Source organism: Pocillopora verrucosa, chromosome 8 (assembly GCF_036669915.1).
Source record: "Pocillopora verrucosa isolate sample1 chromosome 8, ASM3666991v2, whole genome shotgun sequence".
NCBI classification, from domain to species: Eukaryota; Metazoa; Cnidaria; class Anthozoa; order Scleractinia; family Pocilloporidae; genus Pocillopora; species Pocillopora verrucosa.
The window spans coordinates 13,676,171-13,691,674 of record NC_089319.1 but is presented as its reverse complement, the minus strand read 5'-3'; the positions used below and the strand labels follow the sequence as shown (position 1 = coordinate 13,691,674).

General features: G+C 35.5%; 1 protein-coding gene across 5 annotated transcripts; it reads left to right on the top strand.

Moving 5' to 3' along the window:
• Window positions 1–255: 255 nt before the first annotated feature.
• LOC131798539 (glutamine-rich protein 2) lies at window positions 256–15,320 on the top strand. Of its 5 annotated transcripts, XM_059116189.2 has the most exons (24): window positions 256–329; window positions 516–1,105; window positions 2,583–2,675; window positions 3,482–3,536; window positions 3,689–3,735; window positions 4,812–5,099; window positions 6,147–6,204; window positions 7,679–7,755; window positions 8,289–8,369; window positions 8,768–8,839; window positions 9,211–9,303; window positions 9,620–9,727; window positions 10,123–10,176; window positions 10,825–10,947; window positions 11,147–11,221; window positions 11,473–11,583; window positions 11,806–11,899; window positions 11,983–12,058; window positions 12,192–12,251; window positions 12,470–12,571; window positions 13,454–13,552; window positions 13,746–13,796; window positions 13,918–14,005; window positions 14,456–15,320. In XM_059116189.2, the coding sequence occupies exons 2-24, from the start codon at window positions 614–616 to the stop codon at window positions 14,621–14,623; spliced, it is 2,565 nt and encodes an 854-aa protein (XP_058972172.2). In that variant the 5' UTR covers window positions 256–329; window positions 516–613; the 3' UTR covers window positions 14,624–15,320. The 5 variants fall into 5 exon arrangements, with proteins under 5 accessions (XP_058972172.2, XP_058972171.2, XP_058972174.2 ...); XM_059116188.2 differs by lacking the exon at window positions 256–329 and having other exon boundaries at window positions 395–1,105; XM_059116190.2 differs by lacking the exon at window positions 256–329 and having other exon boundaries at window positions 397–1,105; window positions 14,459–15,320.
• Window positions 15,321–15,504: the final 184 nt, after the last annotated feature.

The following is a 15,504-nucleotide window of genomic DNA, read 5'->3' as shown; positions in this document are numbered from 1 at the left end:
TTTTAACAGTGGTTTGTCCACGAAAACGCCCTCTTAACGCAAAACCTGAATCATAATTTGACTTTACAAACTACCTAGAGTTAAACGGTAGGTCTTCTTTTATCAAAATCTACTATCAAACCTTCTCTATCTTGTGGGTTATGCGAAACCTCAATTTTCTAGTCCTGGCTTCTAGACTATTAGTCTCTTTCTCAGTCGTTCTTTAGTATGTCACGCAACGCTCTCTGTAAGGGAAGGGAAGCGTTGCGTGACATCCCAAAGAACCGCTGCGAAGAAGACCAGGTCCTCACTGGCACTCAAGCACAAGGATAAGCATAGGCATGGATCCAGTAAGTATTTCTTTGAGAAAGCGGGCGGGAGGGATGGTGGGTCAAAAGTTCCAGAGTCAAGATTCCAGTGTTGAATCATCTAGAACAAATACTGAGGCTGATTGGTCGATGGGATTTTTCGTCTCGGTTCCGCCATGTTTGTTATGAATATTTAAAATTACGTTTTATTCTTTGCGTTGCCTGTAGCAACCTGAGCACGGTATTATGGCGCTCGTAAACTATTCATCCACACGTTATGATTAGCCACTTCTGGCGTGCACCACATCTGAAATACTACTGATGCCATGGCGATAAGAGTGGAATTGGATCAACTGCTGAATCTCTCCTTGGGCACTCCCGAACTCGGAGCAGTAAACTTCAACATTCTTCATGGAGTAATACGAGAGATTCTCAATCATTTAGGTATTGAAAAGAAAGCGAAAGATATCGTAGATAATGGGCATTTTAAAGCGGCATTTGCACTGCTTAAAACCAATCAAGAAAGTTTTCAAAGTGGAGAAAAAGGCGAAGATGTCGAACGCTCTACTGGAGAGAGAGGAAATACCGATAAAACACCTTTCCCTGTTGCCGTATCATCTCCACCATTTCAGAGTAATTTGGAGTCTAAAGTAGCAAGTATCGAAAAAAGGTTGGACGTATTGGACGATTTGCCAAGTGACACCGAAATTCTTCAACGTTCTAAGCAAAAGAAGGAAGGTAGAACGCCCGTCGGTGATATGTGGCAGTTTATAAACATAAACAGAAGACTTGGTGCCACCGAAACTGGCATTGAAAAGGTGAGTGGCAATATTGACTTACAGTTTGGGCTTTGAACTGTGAAATCTATCAGTAATTAAGGGTTTCCGAACTACTCTTAAGTGTTTTGTTATTCCACAAATCAATTTTATTACTCTTAATATAATCACGCGAACTCCTTGAAGTGAACTTTTTCCAAGTCGGATAAGTGTACTAAAGATGTGGCGTAGTCACCTGATCAAGTTAGAAATGATTTGTTTACATAACCATTCGTACACATAGAATCATTTATAATTGATAATGCAAACTTTACTGGGGTTAATAATTAAACAAGATCGTGTAGTCTTTGCAAGTAAAATTAAGGAAAATGTTTCTTCTGATCGATCTTAATGTGAAAATACGAAACGATCATTAACCGTACTTTTCTCGGAGAATGGAAATTGAAATGCATTTGTATGTAATGTTATCATAATTGAAACTCTGAAACTCCTAAGAATTAATACGTAGTTTTTTAAAGTGATACAGTTGTTTTTCATTTGTTATCACAAAATGTATTCAGTTAAGTGGAGTGGTTAATTGAGGTTTGTTACTTTAGCAAGGGTTGAAGAGAGGGTTTTATATTGAACTTTTTATTTACAAAACTGAAAAGTATTAATTCTTTTCAAACATTTGGTCCTATCTGCTTCTCATTATATTAAAGCTTCTATTATTATTCATGTTGTTATTGTAATATTATCTACTGTTTATAATTTTAGCTGTGGTTTTCAATCAGGTGAATGTGAAAAAAATATGAATCATGGGCAATTAGGTCCATAAAAATAGTGAGCAGTTTCCAGTTCTACATTATTACAATAGAATTAGTGACAGAGATTATTGTCAATAACATCAATAATATAAGGATTGACTGAAAAGATGAATGGACTGCATTATAGTAATTCAGTGGCCCTCTGAAATTCCAAAGTATTAAGGAGTGTTGGAAGGAAACCAAAACAAATGTGACAAGATGTAAACATAGTATGTCTAAGTTTTCATTTCATGTTAACCAGTTTTTAAGATTCACAGGGAAGGAACACTAATAAACACTGAAAAGTTGATTTCTTTTTCTTTTTTATGTCTTGAGTAAAAATTGTTGTACTGTTTCATGAACTGTGGAACACAGTCAAGCTAATTTTTTCAAAAGGGTGCTCTTTTGGGGTATATTTTCTATTAATGGTGCCATTATGTAATATGTTCTTTTGCATCCTTAAACCCATCCATTATTGGAAAGTTCTATGGCTGTAACACAAATTCTCAGGCTAAATTTTTGACTCTGGGGTATATTTTCTATTCATGGTGCCATTATGTAATATGTTCTTTTGATACTTTACTTTACTCACTTATTAACACCCCTTCTTATGTAAACACTAACTATTATTAATTGATTATTCTATTATGTTGAAGCTTTTATTTATTTATTTTTTATCATAAACTGCAACTAATCATAGACACAACCTGAACAAATAAACATTTCTTTGATAGCTTACCAGCCTTTTAGACACTATGATGAAAGAAGTGAGTGAAGTCAAGGAAACTGCAGCAGAAATTGATGATTTAAAGAATAAGTTTACAGAGGTATGATTGGATTTTTTTGTTTGACAGTAATGTTTTAACTGACACAATGTTACTCTAATTGGAACCTTGAATGTATGATAATTATTTCAAACTCAGCAATGGAGAGGCTTGACTTGAGTACCTGAGAGTCCCCTAAATGGCTGTACATTGGAATATACAATGACTGCCTTGTTTTCAGTTAGTTTTCCCTGACATTGACTCTGAATTGAATAACTGTACTGGCTCAGGTTGTTTTTTGAAACTAATGAGGCCAGCTATGTATTACATTCCAGATGTGAGTATTTTTTATACACTTCTTTATATACAAATTAAGGCTTCACTATTAAATATGCACTGTGTATATGTTGTAGTTGAAATTGATTCCAGATTACTCGTAGTATGATTTCGAGCTGGTAAATTATTTGATGATGGTGATTTAACTAGAACAAAGGAAAAACAAAAAAAAAACTACAGGTAGTGTGAAATAATTTTGACTTGAAAATCAGCTATTCAAACCACAACATGTACATGTATGCTGTTCAATTTTGGTATTTAATGCTTGCAATTTAAAAATGGAGGTAAAATGTAAGTTGGCTCTCCTTTAGTAAGTTAATTTGTCATGTGAGTTAAAACGTACAATCATGTAACTTGTTTCTTTAAAATTTGTTTTTGTTTTTGGTGCATTAAATGTGGAATCATTTTTCTATCTGTTAAGTAAATTGCCTTTGGATTTAGCTAATCAAGCACTCATTTACCCAATAGGTTTCTCATCAGAAAGCTAACAAACCCTTATTTGTGACATTTTTTTTGGCCATTTTTGAGTGTAGTTGGAGAAACTGAATTCAAGTTTAAGTGAAAGAATTTCAGCATTGGAGAGTGTAGGTAAGGAAAATATTCACCAGATGTTTTTCATATTTCTTAGTCTTTCTGACTGTTAACTTTTATCCTTTTATAAAATTATTCTACTTTAGTAGAAGGTCATCAGAAATTTTTAATTTAATGATTCATGTTTTGTTTCTTACTGCATTTTGCAGACAACTCTGAAGAAAGAAAGAAAATGGAAGATTTGCTAAAGGAGATGGTAAGGAAACCCACATTTAAGAATGATCACCCTGTTTCATAGCAGGACAGTTTTGGGACAATTAACAGTCCACTTATCTTACATTATTCTCTGTACTTAGTACAAACCATTATCAAAAGAAAGTCAAAATCAAGTAATATACTACATGTAAGTGCATGTACCTAATCTTCAAGTGCTTAAATGCAATGGGATTAAACCTAAGTATTTTACCTACTGTCAAACTTTGATTATCTGAACTTGTGGGGACTCAGGGCTGAATAGTATTGGTAATCAAGAATCTGAATAATAGTTTGTTTTAAAGTTGTGTGCTTGGTTGCTAAACCTTTGAACAGGAGTGAGACTAAGGTTGACCCTGTTATGATACAAACCTTGCTGCTTTTCAAATGCAAATTATGTTGTTATCATGGTAACTAGATACTGGTCTCTATCACAACATGGTCACCTTCAGCCTCACTCCAACTCAAAGATGTGGCAACTAAGTACACAACTGTGAAATGGCGTATTGAAACTATGTATATTAGTGAGCCAACAATAAAACTGAATACAAATCATTCAATCAATGTCACATAACAATTAAGGGATGGTCTCAAATTGTCCTGCATCATTGTCAAAATTTTCCCAAAGTATTTACAAAATTAATACGTTTTATGACAATGTTTCTCAACTTAAAATGCTGATGTAGATGAGTTTGTTTCAAACTGCTACAGCATGTGCTGGTAGCTAATTCTATCACTCTTTGAAGCAGCATTAATAGAATAGCATCAACAATGTTTCAGTACACCCACTTTGTTAGACCTGTTTTTAGTTGTCTATTTATTCATACATTTATTTACATTTAAAAAAAACTATGTATAGTGTGAACTTAAATTCTATTTTTAGAAGTTACCCAAAGGAAATTATTAATTTGGTCCTTGTAATTTAGACTCTTAGATTTTTCTTTATGATCAATAAATTGTGACATACACAGTTATTCATTCCCTTTCTATGCAGTGTACCCTTGCAATGCAATAGTGTAAATACAGTGCTTTAACATATATTACCTACCATATTTGTTCACGAGAACATTTGGCTTTCAGCAACACCTGAAGAAACAGGTAGATGGACTTCCCACCATGGATGATCTCAACAATCTGGATATTTATGTCAAATGGCCACAGCTTGAAGAAGCCTTAAATGCAAGGAGGAGTCGCACTCCATCTGCAAAGTCCAGAGCTTCAACCCCTAAACCAAGAACCCCCACTCCACCACCACCAAGAACGCCCAGTCCTCCTCACCCTTCCCCTGAGGCACTGGAAGCATTAAGGCAAATAGGGGAGCTAATGGATAAACATGAAGTTCTTATTGAACAAGTGGATGTTCTAGAGGTATATTAGAAAATGTTCTTTTATAAAGATTTTAGACAGTCATACACTGTACATGTAGCATATGTTAGTTAGATAGGTGTAACATCCTGATTAAAATGATTTTAATTGATTTTTACACTTGATAATTTATTTGTTATCTTAAGATGTACAAGGTCATTATTTATTATTACACCTGTGTGCGATAAACAAGGGTTTTAATAACTTTTCCATTAGGCAATCTATGTTGTAATAGTACCTGGTGTTTATTGAACCCTCCTGAAGAAATTTTCATCCATTTGGTGGTCAGGCTCTCCGTTAACCTGTTGAAAAAGTGTGAGGAACCAACTCATTTTTTCAGTATTAGATTTCATGTGTAGTATCACCTGACTTTTGATGTTAACAAACCACAAAAGTTCAGACATTGAGTCAACCACCCACTTCCTTGAATTTGAGCTTCAGCATTTTGTCTTAAATAATTTCCCACTGTTGGGAAGCGTTTCTAAACTATAAAATTGACTTCTTTGATTTATCATATGTTTGATTATTTATCAACCTAGTTCTTATTTTGCTACCACTAAAGTAGATGTAAATGCCCTCAAAATACCTGATCAGATACATCACTGTATGCATGCATACGGTGATGTACTGTATCTGAACTAGTTTGATTATTCCATGCCAGAAAGAATTCAACATGTTCAGCAAATTGTTAAGACCTGTTGAGTGGATCAGTTGTCATATCAAAAATGAAAACAATATAAAGTGACTATGAAAGACATATGGTAAAACCTCTTTAAGTGTCCATTTATGATACAGGTTTTGGTTCACAAAGGTGCCAAATTTTTGTAACAGCTGAATTAAGGTTCATTTTACAATGAGTACATTGTATCTGGAGGAATGACATTGAGACTGTCTTTGGTGTCCTTTTGGTAAAGGTATCTACTTACCAGGTAGATATAGTAGATAGTGCTGTGCTTGACACATGTTTCACTACATACATATAACCAAAATAAACTTAAGCATGCATGTGTCTTTGCAGTCATTTTGTTAATTTGTAAAACTTCTTTGTAGGAACAAATGCCTAAAAAGGCTAACCTTGAGGATTTGGATGAACTGAGAAAAAGACCTGGTAAGATTGGCCAGCAATCTCTGATAGCCAGCAGGATACATGTACAGCGTCGGATAGATTACAGTCATGTAAAAGCAACCCAAGAACAAATCAAAGAGCTACTATCTGTTTTGTACATTTTACAAAATTCAGCTGCAGTTCTTAGATTTTGTCATTTGACATGGTGTGATTATTTTTCTAATGCAATCTTTGTTTGTGTTTGGTATATCCTTGCTGTTGGTAATTGTGTACCCTGACAAACTATTTTTAAAGGGATACTTTGCTCCTAAGACCATGTAATTTTTATCTCAACCATTAAGTAGTGTGTGTAAAACATTACAACTTATTGTGGTTTGAGATTCCACCAGGTAACCCAACCATCTAAAATATGCCTTCAACTATGTCCTGAATTTTTTCATGATAATTGTTGTCAGTCTGAAAACAACTTAGCAACCTGCAAAACCACATGGCCATGTTGCCAGATGAGATGTGATATGGTGGTGTATATAAAGTTTAAGTTAAATTTTTTTCAATTTGATGACAATAGTAGAAATGCCAAGTTCTTCTTAGGAGGCATAGAAAAATTAGACATGGTTTGATGCTACTCTGGTTTAAAGATTTAATGAATATCACTGAGAAGTTACAACTCATAGATCCAACCCCAACCCACTCCTTTCTAGTGTCTTTATCAGGTGTGATCTAATTGCTGCAACAAGAGGTCCTTTTATATTGCTCACTAATATGCTGCCTTTTTTCCTGACGATGTGTAAATAGGTGTCAGGTAGTAAGCTTCCATCATCATGATTTAAAGTAGTTTGGAGGGAGTTGATATGCCAGGCTTCTAAACAAAGGCACTGGTGGTTATGTCAATTAGTGGTGATAATTTAAGACTTATCCCATGCAATTGTATGGTTAGTTAGGCATGTGTGCTGCAACGAAGCTGAATTTTCTTTTTTGCAAAAGAAGACCACTTTTTGATGCTCTTTCAAATGTGTACCAAACCGATGTTTGGTCAGTCTGATATACTTGTGATCACAGTCATTGCATGGAATAGAATAAACAGTGTTGGTCCATTGTTCTTTTGTGACAGGACCCTTAGCTTTAGCAAAAATATGCCCTACAGTCTGAAAAGGTTTTTGAGCAACTTTAACGTTGTAGCTATTCAAAATTCTCTTGATGGGTTCTGTAACACCCCAAATGTAAGGAATAACAGCAAAACCAGTAGTGTTACTGGTTTCTGGCCATTATGGAAAAAAGTTTTGGTATAGCCCTTTACCTATAGGATATCCAAAACTTATATTTCCATCTGGTTGCCTTAGGAACTTTAATATATCAAATGAAGGAAAGTTTTATCTGGATTACACCACATACTTTTGTTTAGGGGAAGTATTCAACTTTGAATTACCCCTAAAAACAATTATAAAGATTTTAACGTAGCTGCTTTTGACACCCATTAGTTCGATCAGGTAATGTTTGTTTTTCTCCTTAACCCTAGATGTTCCAGATGATATTCTGGATCAACTGAAGCTGTTGAAAGATGGACTTGATGCTATAAATAAATGGAAAGAGGAGGTAAATTTGCCTGTAGTTTGACCAAGGGCTGGGTAAATTATTAAATGCTGGAAATCCAATGCATCGAGAAGCTTTTACTTGAAGGGAAGATAAGATTTCCCTTGAGGGTCATTTCCTTAAACTTTGTGGCTGTTGCAGCAGTTGTTGATGTTTTCTTTTTTGTGTGTGTTATTGTTGTACTCTGTTTTCCATTGTAAACGTCAACATGATCATGATAAAGGAGATAAATTTAAACTTTAAACAGGAATGTAAAACAAGGTCAACTATGAGTTTCAGCTGATCTGTTTTTTTTTTTTTAATTAAAAGTGATACAGTGTAAACTGTATTTTGATATAATCATATAGCTAATCAGTTTAAATCAGGTAACTCTCTATTGCCTAGGCATATTATTGAAAAACAGTATGTTTTTCATCTTCCTGATGTGGGCATAAATACAGCTTTTTCTCTGCCAAGTATGGCAGTTTGTTAATCAAACAACTGAGGTTTGACTATTATGTGTTTTCTTACCCATTGAAACTGACAATTATTTTAAGAAAACCATTCCAGCTGACCTGGAATCCCAATTAGCATCTCTGAGGGAAGGACTGTCATTACTCAATGATAACAAGCAACAGGTGAAATGAGAGGCTTCTAATCTAATATCAACTGACTTCACTCTGTAAACAAAATAAATGATGTAATATATAATGTTGTGACTTCAGGAGTTAACTCCTCATATGCTAAATGTTGAAATAAGTATTTTTCATGATTCAATTGATTTTAATCTGGTATACTACTATAAATGACACTGTTAACCTTAGAGACCAACCAAAATTTGGTGAAAAGTGAAATATGATAGCAGTTGCTCGGAAAGTATTGGTTCTATCTTTGCAGCCATATAAAATATTTTTTGCCTAAATTTCCAAGAAAAAAGTTTTCAGAATGTTTTGTGCCACTGTGCTGTAAACATGGAATCACATTCTTTTAAAATTACAAAACAGACTTGTATTGACATCTTATAAAATTTTACAAGATTGAAAGCATGAAAGAACAGCTCCAGAGTCTAAAGAAAGTGTCTGATATGCTGAGCTACCACAACGAAAAGGTAATGAAGTAAATTAGTGCTTAATAGTATCCAACAAACAAATTTAATACAATGCACCAGTGAATACTCTATTTGAAAGTGGACACTTGCTTGGCAAAATTTGGAATCGATCTCGCGTTGTCTCCCAGATTATTAAGAGGCAAAAAGAAGTCAAGTGGTGGTTAAATTGCAAATAGGTCAGCGGGCCAATAAACCGGTTAAAGTGGGGTCTATTCCTTAAATAGTTGTGTTATTAGAATATTTAAATGACTTTTTTCACATCCTCTGGTTTCTTTACTAAGATAAAAGAGTTTATCCTGAACAACGTGTACAGCATTATCATGGTATTATATGTCTGTGAAATAACCATGTTGTGTTACCGAATGTTTAAGCTTCAAATGATCCCTGATGATTTATTGGACCAACTTAATAAGCTTAAATACTTGGAAAAGACAATCACTCAAATGAAAGAGTTTAACGATCAGGTAAATTGTTCTTTATTTTAATGTAATAGAAGCCTGTCATGAATAATTATAACATGAAACTTAATATCCTTCTCCTCTTTTGAATTAAATATCTGAGAAGGAGGTCCTAGGTTTGTTAATAATGTAAGAGATAAGAGTGTGATCGTAAAGCCATAATGGTTTAAACAATTCAAAGATAACGACGAGAACTAGAAACTGAAGTGATGTTTAGTGGCTTGTTGAAGCCTCCCCGTAATATTTACTTATGTAAAAAACGTGATAAACCTTATTAATTGTCTCTGAAATTAAAAATTGTATATGCCATTCTTAAAAAAAGTTACCGTCAAGACTGCAACGTATTGAAGATCGTCTAAAAGAAGATACCGAACGCGAAATCAGAACTTTAAGAGATGGTCTCCGCCTTCTTAACAACCAGTTAGAAAAGGTTGGTGTAAAAACATCTTAAAACATCCTCCTGAAAAACTCTTCGGTTGTTTAAAAACTGATATTTAAAGAAATCTTGAAGAAATGATAGATATGAACCTTCGTACCTAAAGGAATACAGCTATTTATCAGCCTCTAACATTTTGAATTCATTGACTTTACAAACCTTCGGAACAGATCATGATGCTCATATTCAAGATAAGACACCTTGGAATTTACTTGAAATTTTCTCGTATCTAGGCTCCTTGCTAAGTTGGGATAAGGTTAACAAATTAAAAACGCTAATACTGAAAGGGTAAATACACATATTTTTGTATTGGTATAAAATAATTGATAAGATTTTTCGTAAGATGTAGGACAGCAAATTAAAATCTGCATTGAATTTTGTTGTTAAAGTACAAGAAGATGAGAGAAACAATACCTAATAGTGCGTCCTCTGGGAAAGGAAAGGTAACAGCTCTACCACACACAAACACAAACTAAAATAAACAGTAGAAACTAAGTTTAAAGCGTTTAACAGCAAACACAGAATAGCCAATAAGTAAACTACCGTACAATACGTGACATTTATTAAAGGGGATATGGTTTTCTTTTCAACTTTTCTTACTTTAAATTCGTAATGAGTGTAAAGATTAAGAGCAGAAAATGTTTAGTCGTTAAAACGCACTAGTCTATACACTTGCCAAACGAAGTATTATTGTGCAGCCGACCATGGTTCCCCCATTCCTCTCACTTATTTTATCCATACGAACTCTGCTTATTTGCCAAAAGGATGTTCATCTTGAGGTAAGGTCAGTTGCATCTTGAGGTCAATTCCGGCTTTGAATGAGATGTTGTCGTCACTAACAACTCTAGCGTGCAGAGGTCCGGTTGTAAACGTTGACTGGTTTCTTTGTGTTGTTTTATGGGGTAAGTTGTAGATCCATGTACTCTCTCAGTCAAGGAATCTTGAGAAAAGGCTGGAGGTTAAAATGCCATGTACAGTTATCCTATGAAGAGGGAGCAATAATAATTTAGTTGCGTATTTCAGTTGTATGGTCCACTTGGCTTGTCTGACTCCTGCTTTTCTTAATTTCTTTGTGTGTGTGTGCTTTGCAGGATGGTGATGCGCTCAGTGCTTTAAGGAGCATGCTTACTGAACTACAAGGAGAACAGGAAAAACTAAACAGTACAACTAAAGAACTTATAGAGGAACATAACAGGAAACAGAAACATATTGACGTGAGTTGCAGCAACCCCAACGCCATGGACTTAAGAAAAAAAAGGAACATGTTTAGTTATTTTAATAAACTTTTTAACCGGACTTGGAGTGTCTGAGGTTCATCAGTAGAGTATCAGTGGTATCTCTCAACGCTTCTCTGTTTTACTTTCCTCTCCCTGTCAAGTTTAAACTCTATATACTGATGTTTGTATTTAACAGGCCTTGTACACGTATGCTGACAGACTGCAAGAGGTCAAAGCTGACAAAGAACAGGTTGCAATGGAAATGGATGTGGTATGAAGACCCTTTCTCGTGATATCAGTTTGTTAATTGTTTGTTGAATTGTGTGGCAACAGGCGTCTCTTTCAGGGAGGTTTTACTTACCAGAGCGTGGAGCAGCAACTCTAAAAAATTACTTAACATTATTATTCAGTTTTTAACTTATACATGATTTTCCAGCTAGCGTTCAGTTACCGTTGTTGATGAAAATAAGGATGTTATGTGTTACTAGATATTCAACTAAGGTTTTGAATATACTTTTACAGAAAGCTGATAAACGTGCATTGGATAACTTGATTAGTCGGAGCAAATTTGACCAGAGTATAGGTGGTTTGGAACAGTCAATGCAGGAGCTTTTACATAGATTAGATGGACAGGTGGGTTCTACAAGACACAAATTTCTGTACCACCTAAGATTCAACTTGTTCTTTGACTCGCCATTTATCGTTTCCAGTTCACTGCTTATAAGTGAAAACCTAGATATGGTCTGGAAATACCATCAAACAAATCTTAAAAAAATTTTGAAACCTCGGGATATAGCAGTATATTATTGGGGAACTTTGGAGTATTTTCATTACTGAGTATCTTACATTTTGCAGGAATCATCATTAAGCGATGCCTTGGCTCGACTTGCAGGCGACATTGATCAGAAACTTGATAGATTGGAGCTGGATCCACTGAAGGATTACTTCGGTAATAAGTGACTTCCCCGTGCAGTCACAGAATATTTTATCTGTTCTCAACTGAAATGTTTTATTCCTCCTCTATTTTCTTAGAAAAGAAGATTAAAAACATGAAGTGTAAACACGTTGATTTACCTTTATCCGATGATCCAGCTGCTGGATTCCGCAAGTAAGTTACTGTAGTTCAGAGTCCATGGCATAATTTTTCACCAAAATTCTAAGTCAACAATTATAATATCCTACCCGTATGCATTATTTGATATGTTCGGATTGGTTTTACTCACGATGACTTTGTTCTACAGGGCTTTGCTTAGATTTCACTGTATTTCCTGTGACAGACCAGTTGACATGATACCTGGCCAGTAAGTGACCGTTTGTTTTATGCTATTTGAATTATTTTCGTTAGTTAATAAGAGTGAGAGGTAAATCCGAAAAAAGTAATATGAAATAGTCAGTTGGTTTGTAACACTTACCTGCACTTGAAAGTGACGAGGGTATGTAGACCATGAGGGGCTAACCTTTCTATGTTCGTCCCACTGTTACCGGTTTTATTTCTAACTAAAGCTGCTTTTACCTTTAGCCCCAATCCAGCTCTTCCCCAGACTCCTGGTCTTCCTCCATCCCGTTCAGGCCGCCCTTACACTACTTTTGAACTTGATCAGATACGTCAGATGCATCGAGGGTAAGTACACATATCGGTGTGGTAAATAAAGTTTGCTTAGCGACACTGAGGATAACATGTGGTTGGATGGAAGTGCAGTTGTTTTGTGATTGCCACAGAAGGTGAACCTGCAGTTTTTCGTCGAAAAGGTGAAAATTTTTAGGTGACCGTTTCCTTTATTTTGAGGGAAGGAGACTGCACAACTTGTAAAACAACAGTGGCAAGCCTTCCAATGTGGTTCGATAATTTGGCGGGTTTACTGGTTGACCAAGTGAATCCATTTGAATGTATGCGGTATTTATGGACTCAAATTTGTGCAGAATGACTGATATCCGTACTTTATCCACAATTGTAGCGAATCTTTTAACGTAAACTTGAAATCTGTCATTCAACACCTTTGGCTCGATAGACAAATTTAGACTCATCTCATTGCTTCATCATCAAAATAGTTTTAACAATCAACTTTTACATTCTCGAAACCAGGACATTGCTTTGTATTTCAACCAAATAGTGTTATACATTGAAATGATACAAGACGACTGCTTCTTTTTTTATCAGGCGAATTGTAATCCTATGATAGTTAGGGGCCTTGTCTTTTTATTTAGGAGCCATCTACTGAATCTTAAGAGATGGGGGGAAGGTGTTGTAGCGCTGTTTGACTGCTCGATCATGTAGTTTTCTCGTCACTAAAAGACGTACTTTATTTAGCGAGGGTAAACACTTTAAAGTCACAGACTGACAAACCCTTGGCCCCTCCCTGGATTACATGAATTGGTAAAGTTAACATATTATTAAAAACACTACAAGTCCATTCCAATCTATCATTCACTCCGTAAATGCGTTTCATTAACCAGCAAAGTATTTAGTTGGTTTTGTAACTGTAACACCAATATTTGTACACAGTGGGTACACTTACGAGCAAGAAGTAGCCACAACAACAGCTCGAGCATGTGGAGGAAGTCATACAGTGACCTTTCCACACAGAAGGACGGCCAGATTCAAGTGAGTTTCTTACGAGCTCCCTTCTGGTGCATCTTGAATTGTTGTTATGGATTTGTATTCAAAGTTTATTTATATCAGTGTCCATTTCGTCAGTTGTTATGTAAGCTGCTCAAAACAAAATGGCGTGGGGTAGAATAAAGTTGTGTCGGTTTAAGACAAAAGAAAACCGGTTTTTAATTGTTATTGCTTTCAGCCAATACTATTACTACAGGGAAGATGACACACCAGTTCCAATTCCTCCGAGGTAAGAGAAATGCTTTTCAAAGAAGCATATTTTGATCCATCTTAAAGTGATTATTTCTGTTTAGTATTTTGTGTTTGCAGTGCGAATCAACAAGGTTGAACGTCTTGTTCTTCATTTTAAGGGATGAAACAGAGCTGATTGGTCAGGATGGACATATCTACAAAGGACGTTTTGATGGAAACATGGTTGGAGTGGCTGAGTTGCCACCGGTTTGTGAATTTTGTTGTCATAAAAAGTTCTGTAGAAAAGGTTAACTGATCAATAATTTTCTTTCTTCTGATAATCAAACGAAATAACCTAGCGTGGTCAGAAAGGATGGGTTTCTCTTTTCTCATATGCCAATGAATGAAACTTTTGTTGTCTCCAGTTTGGTGGTTAATTGTACTTGATCAATTGTACTTGACCTGACTGCCACCAATCAACCCTTTATTGTAGGTTAATTGGCTCTTGCAAGACCAACTGTCCGATTTGACTTGTTTTAGTTTTTTTTTTCTCTCATAAACAGCTTGTAAACGTGCTGGTCAAACAGCTCAACAGCTAATAAAAACAACCAAGCTAATGCCGCCAGCCAATCAGATTTAACCACCTGTCAGTGATAACGCATAGATACTAAGGAAACATTTCGAGAAAGCTCTGTGCTCAGTACTTTTTCCTCTCAGCAGAACCCTAAGTCTCCAAGAGCCATGTCGGCGAAAAGAGCTTCTAGTCCCCAGCCTCCTCGCAATGGCAGTCCAATTACTAGGCGTCCTCGGTCTGCTGCGGTGCCAACTTCACCAAGGAACCAAAAGGAGGAGGAGGTGGAGCCTGCGAGGGTTGTTGTACCGTGAAAACAAGATGGAAAATCTATGTTATTAATATAAATTGCGATATTTAATTCGAAGACGGGACGGAGGATTTGTACACAGAAACCAAGTCTTAGCCTGTCTACGTGATCGGCTTTTTGATTTTATGAAAATTTTGATTAAGTCTTCAACAACAAAGAAAAAAGAAATGGTATTCGACCATCTGTATGTATTGTTATAGATCTATTTATAACAAAGTGAATTACATTGCGTATTGCGGAACGGATCTGTTCTCAGCTGAAAGAATAGTGACGAGCGTTAAAGCAGTTCTTTTCCCTTTCATCAAAAGACATACGTAGTAGTTAATAAGTTATTTGTATTGGGTAGTCAGCATGAGAAGATGCTGCATGGACAATATTCGCACTCAATCCAAACACACGTGATTATTGTTTAAATCTCAATGAAGTTGCGTTTTTAAATATGATGTAAATAAAGAAGCACCGACTAAAAAAAAAAAAAAGAATTTCAAAAGTACGCTATCCCATCTCCTGAAAGTCCTGAATTCAACCGAAATTCAACCGAATTTCAGTTGTCTTCTTTCGATTCTTCTCTGACTCGATTCTTCTCTGACCAGATTCTTCTCTTGTCAGGGCAAAGTGAAAACCGACAAACCACGTCAAGCACAGTAATCAATCATGTGATTGTACTGAATAAACCTGTCAATACTGAAATTTCGTAATAGGCTCAGTGTTTTGTGGTTCTATGGTTTATTTTACAACTGCTTAATCTGAGGGTTCTATCGTTAAAGGGGTCGTTGAAGGGTCTGAAACCTAGATATTATTTCCCTGTGAAAGCCTCTTACCGACTGATTTTTTTCAATAAGAGATAAAAAATACGAAACTTTCTTTTAAAAAAGTAAAAGGCAA

Bases quoted from the DNA above. Each gene is read 5' to 3' on its own strand.
- LOC131798539 (XM_059116189.2), top strand. From the start codon at position 614: ATGGCGATAAGAGTGGAATTGGATCAACTGCTGAATCTCTCCTTGGGC. The intron at 10,948-11,146 runs GTGAGTTGCAGC...TGTATTTAACAG, and splicing joins GGAAACAGAAACATATTGAC to GCCTTGTACACGTATGCTGA. The intron at 13,797-13,917 runs GTAAGAGAAATG...CTTCATTTTAAG, and splicing joins CCAGTTCCAATTCCTCCGAG to GGATGAAACAGAGCTGATTG.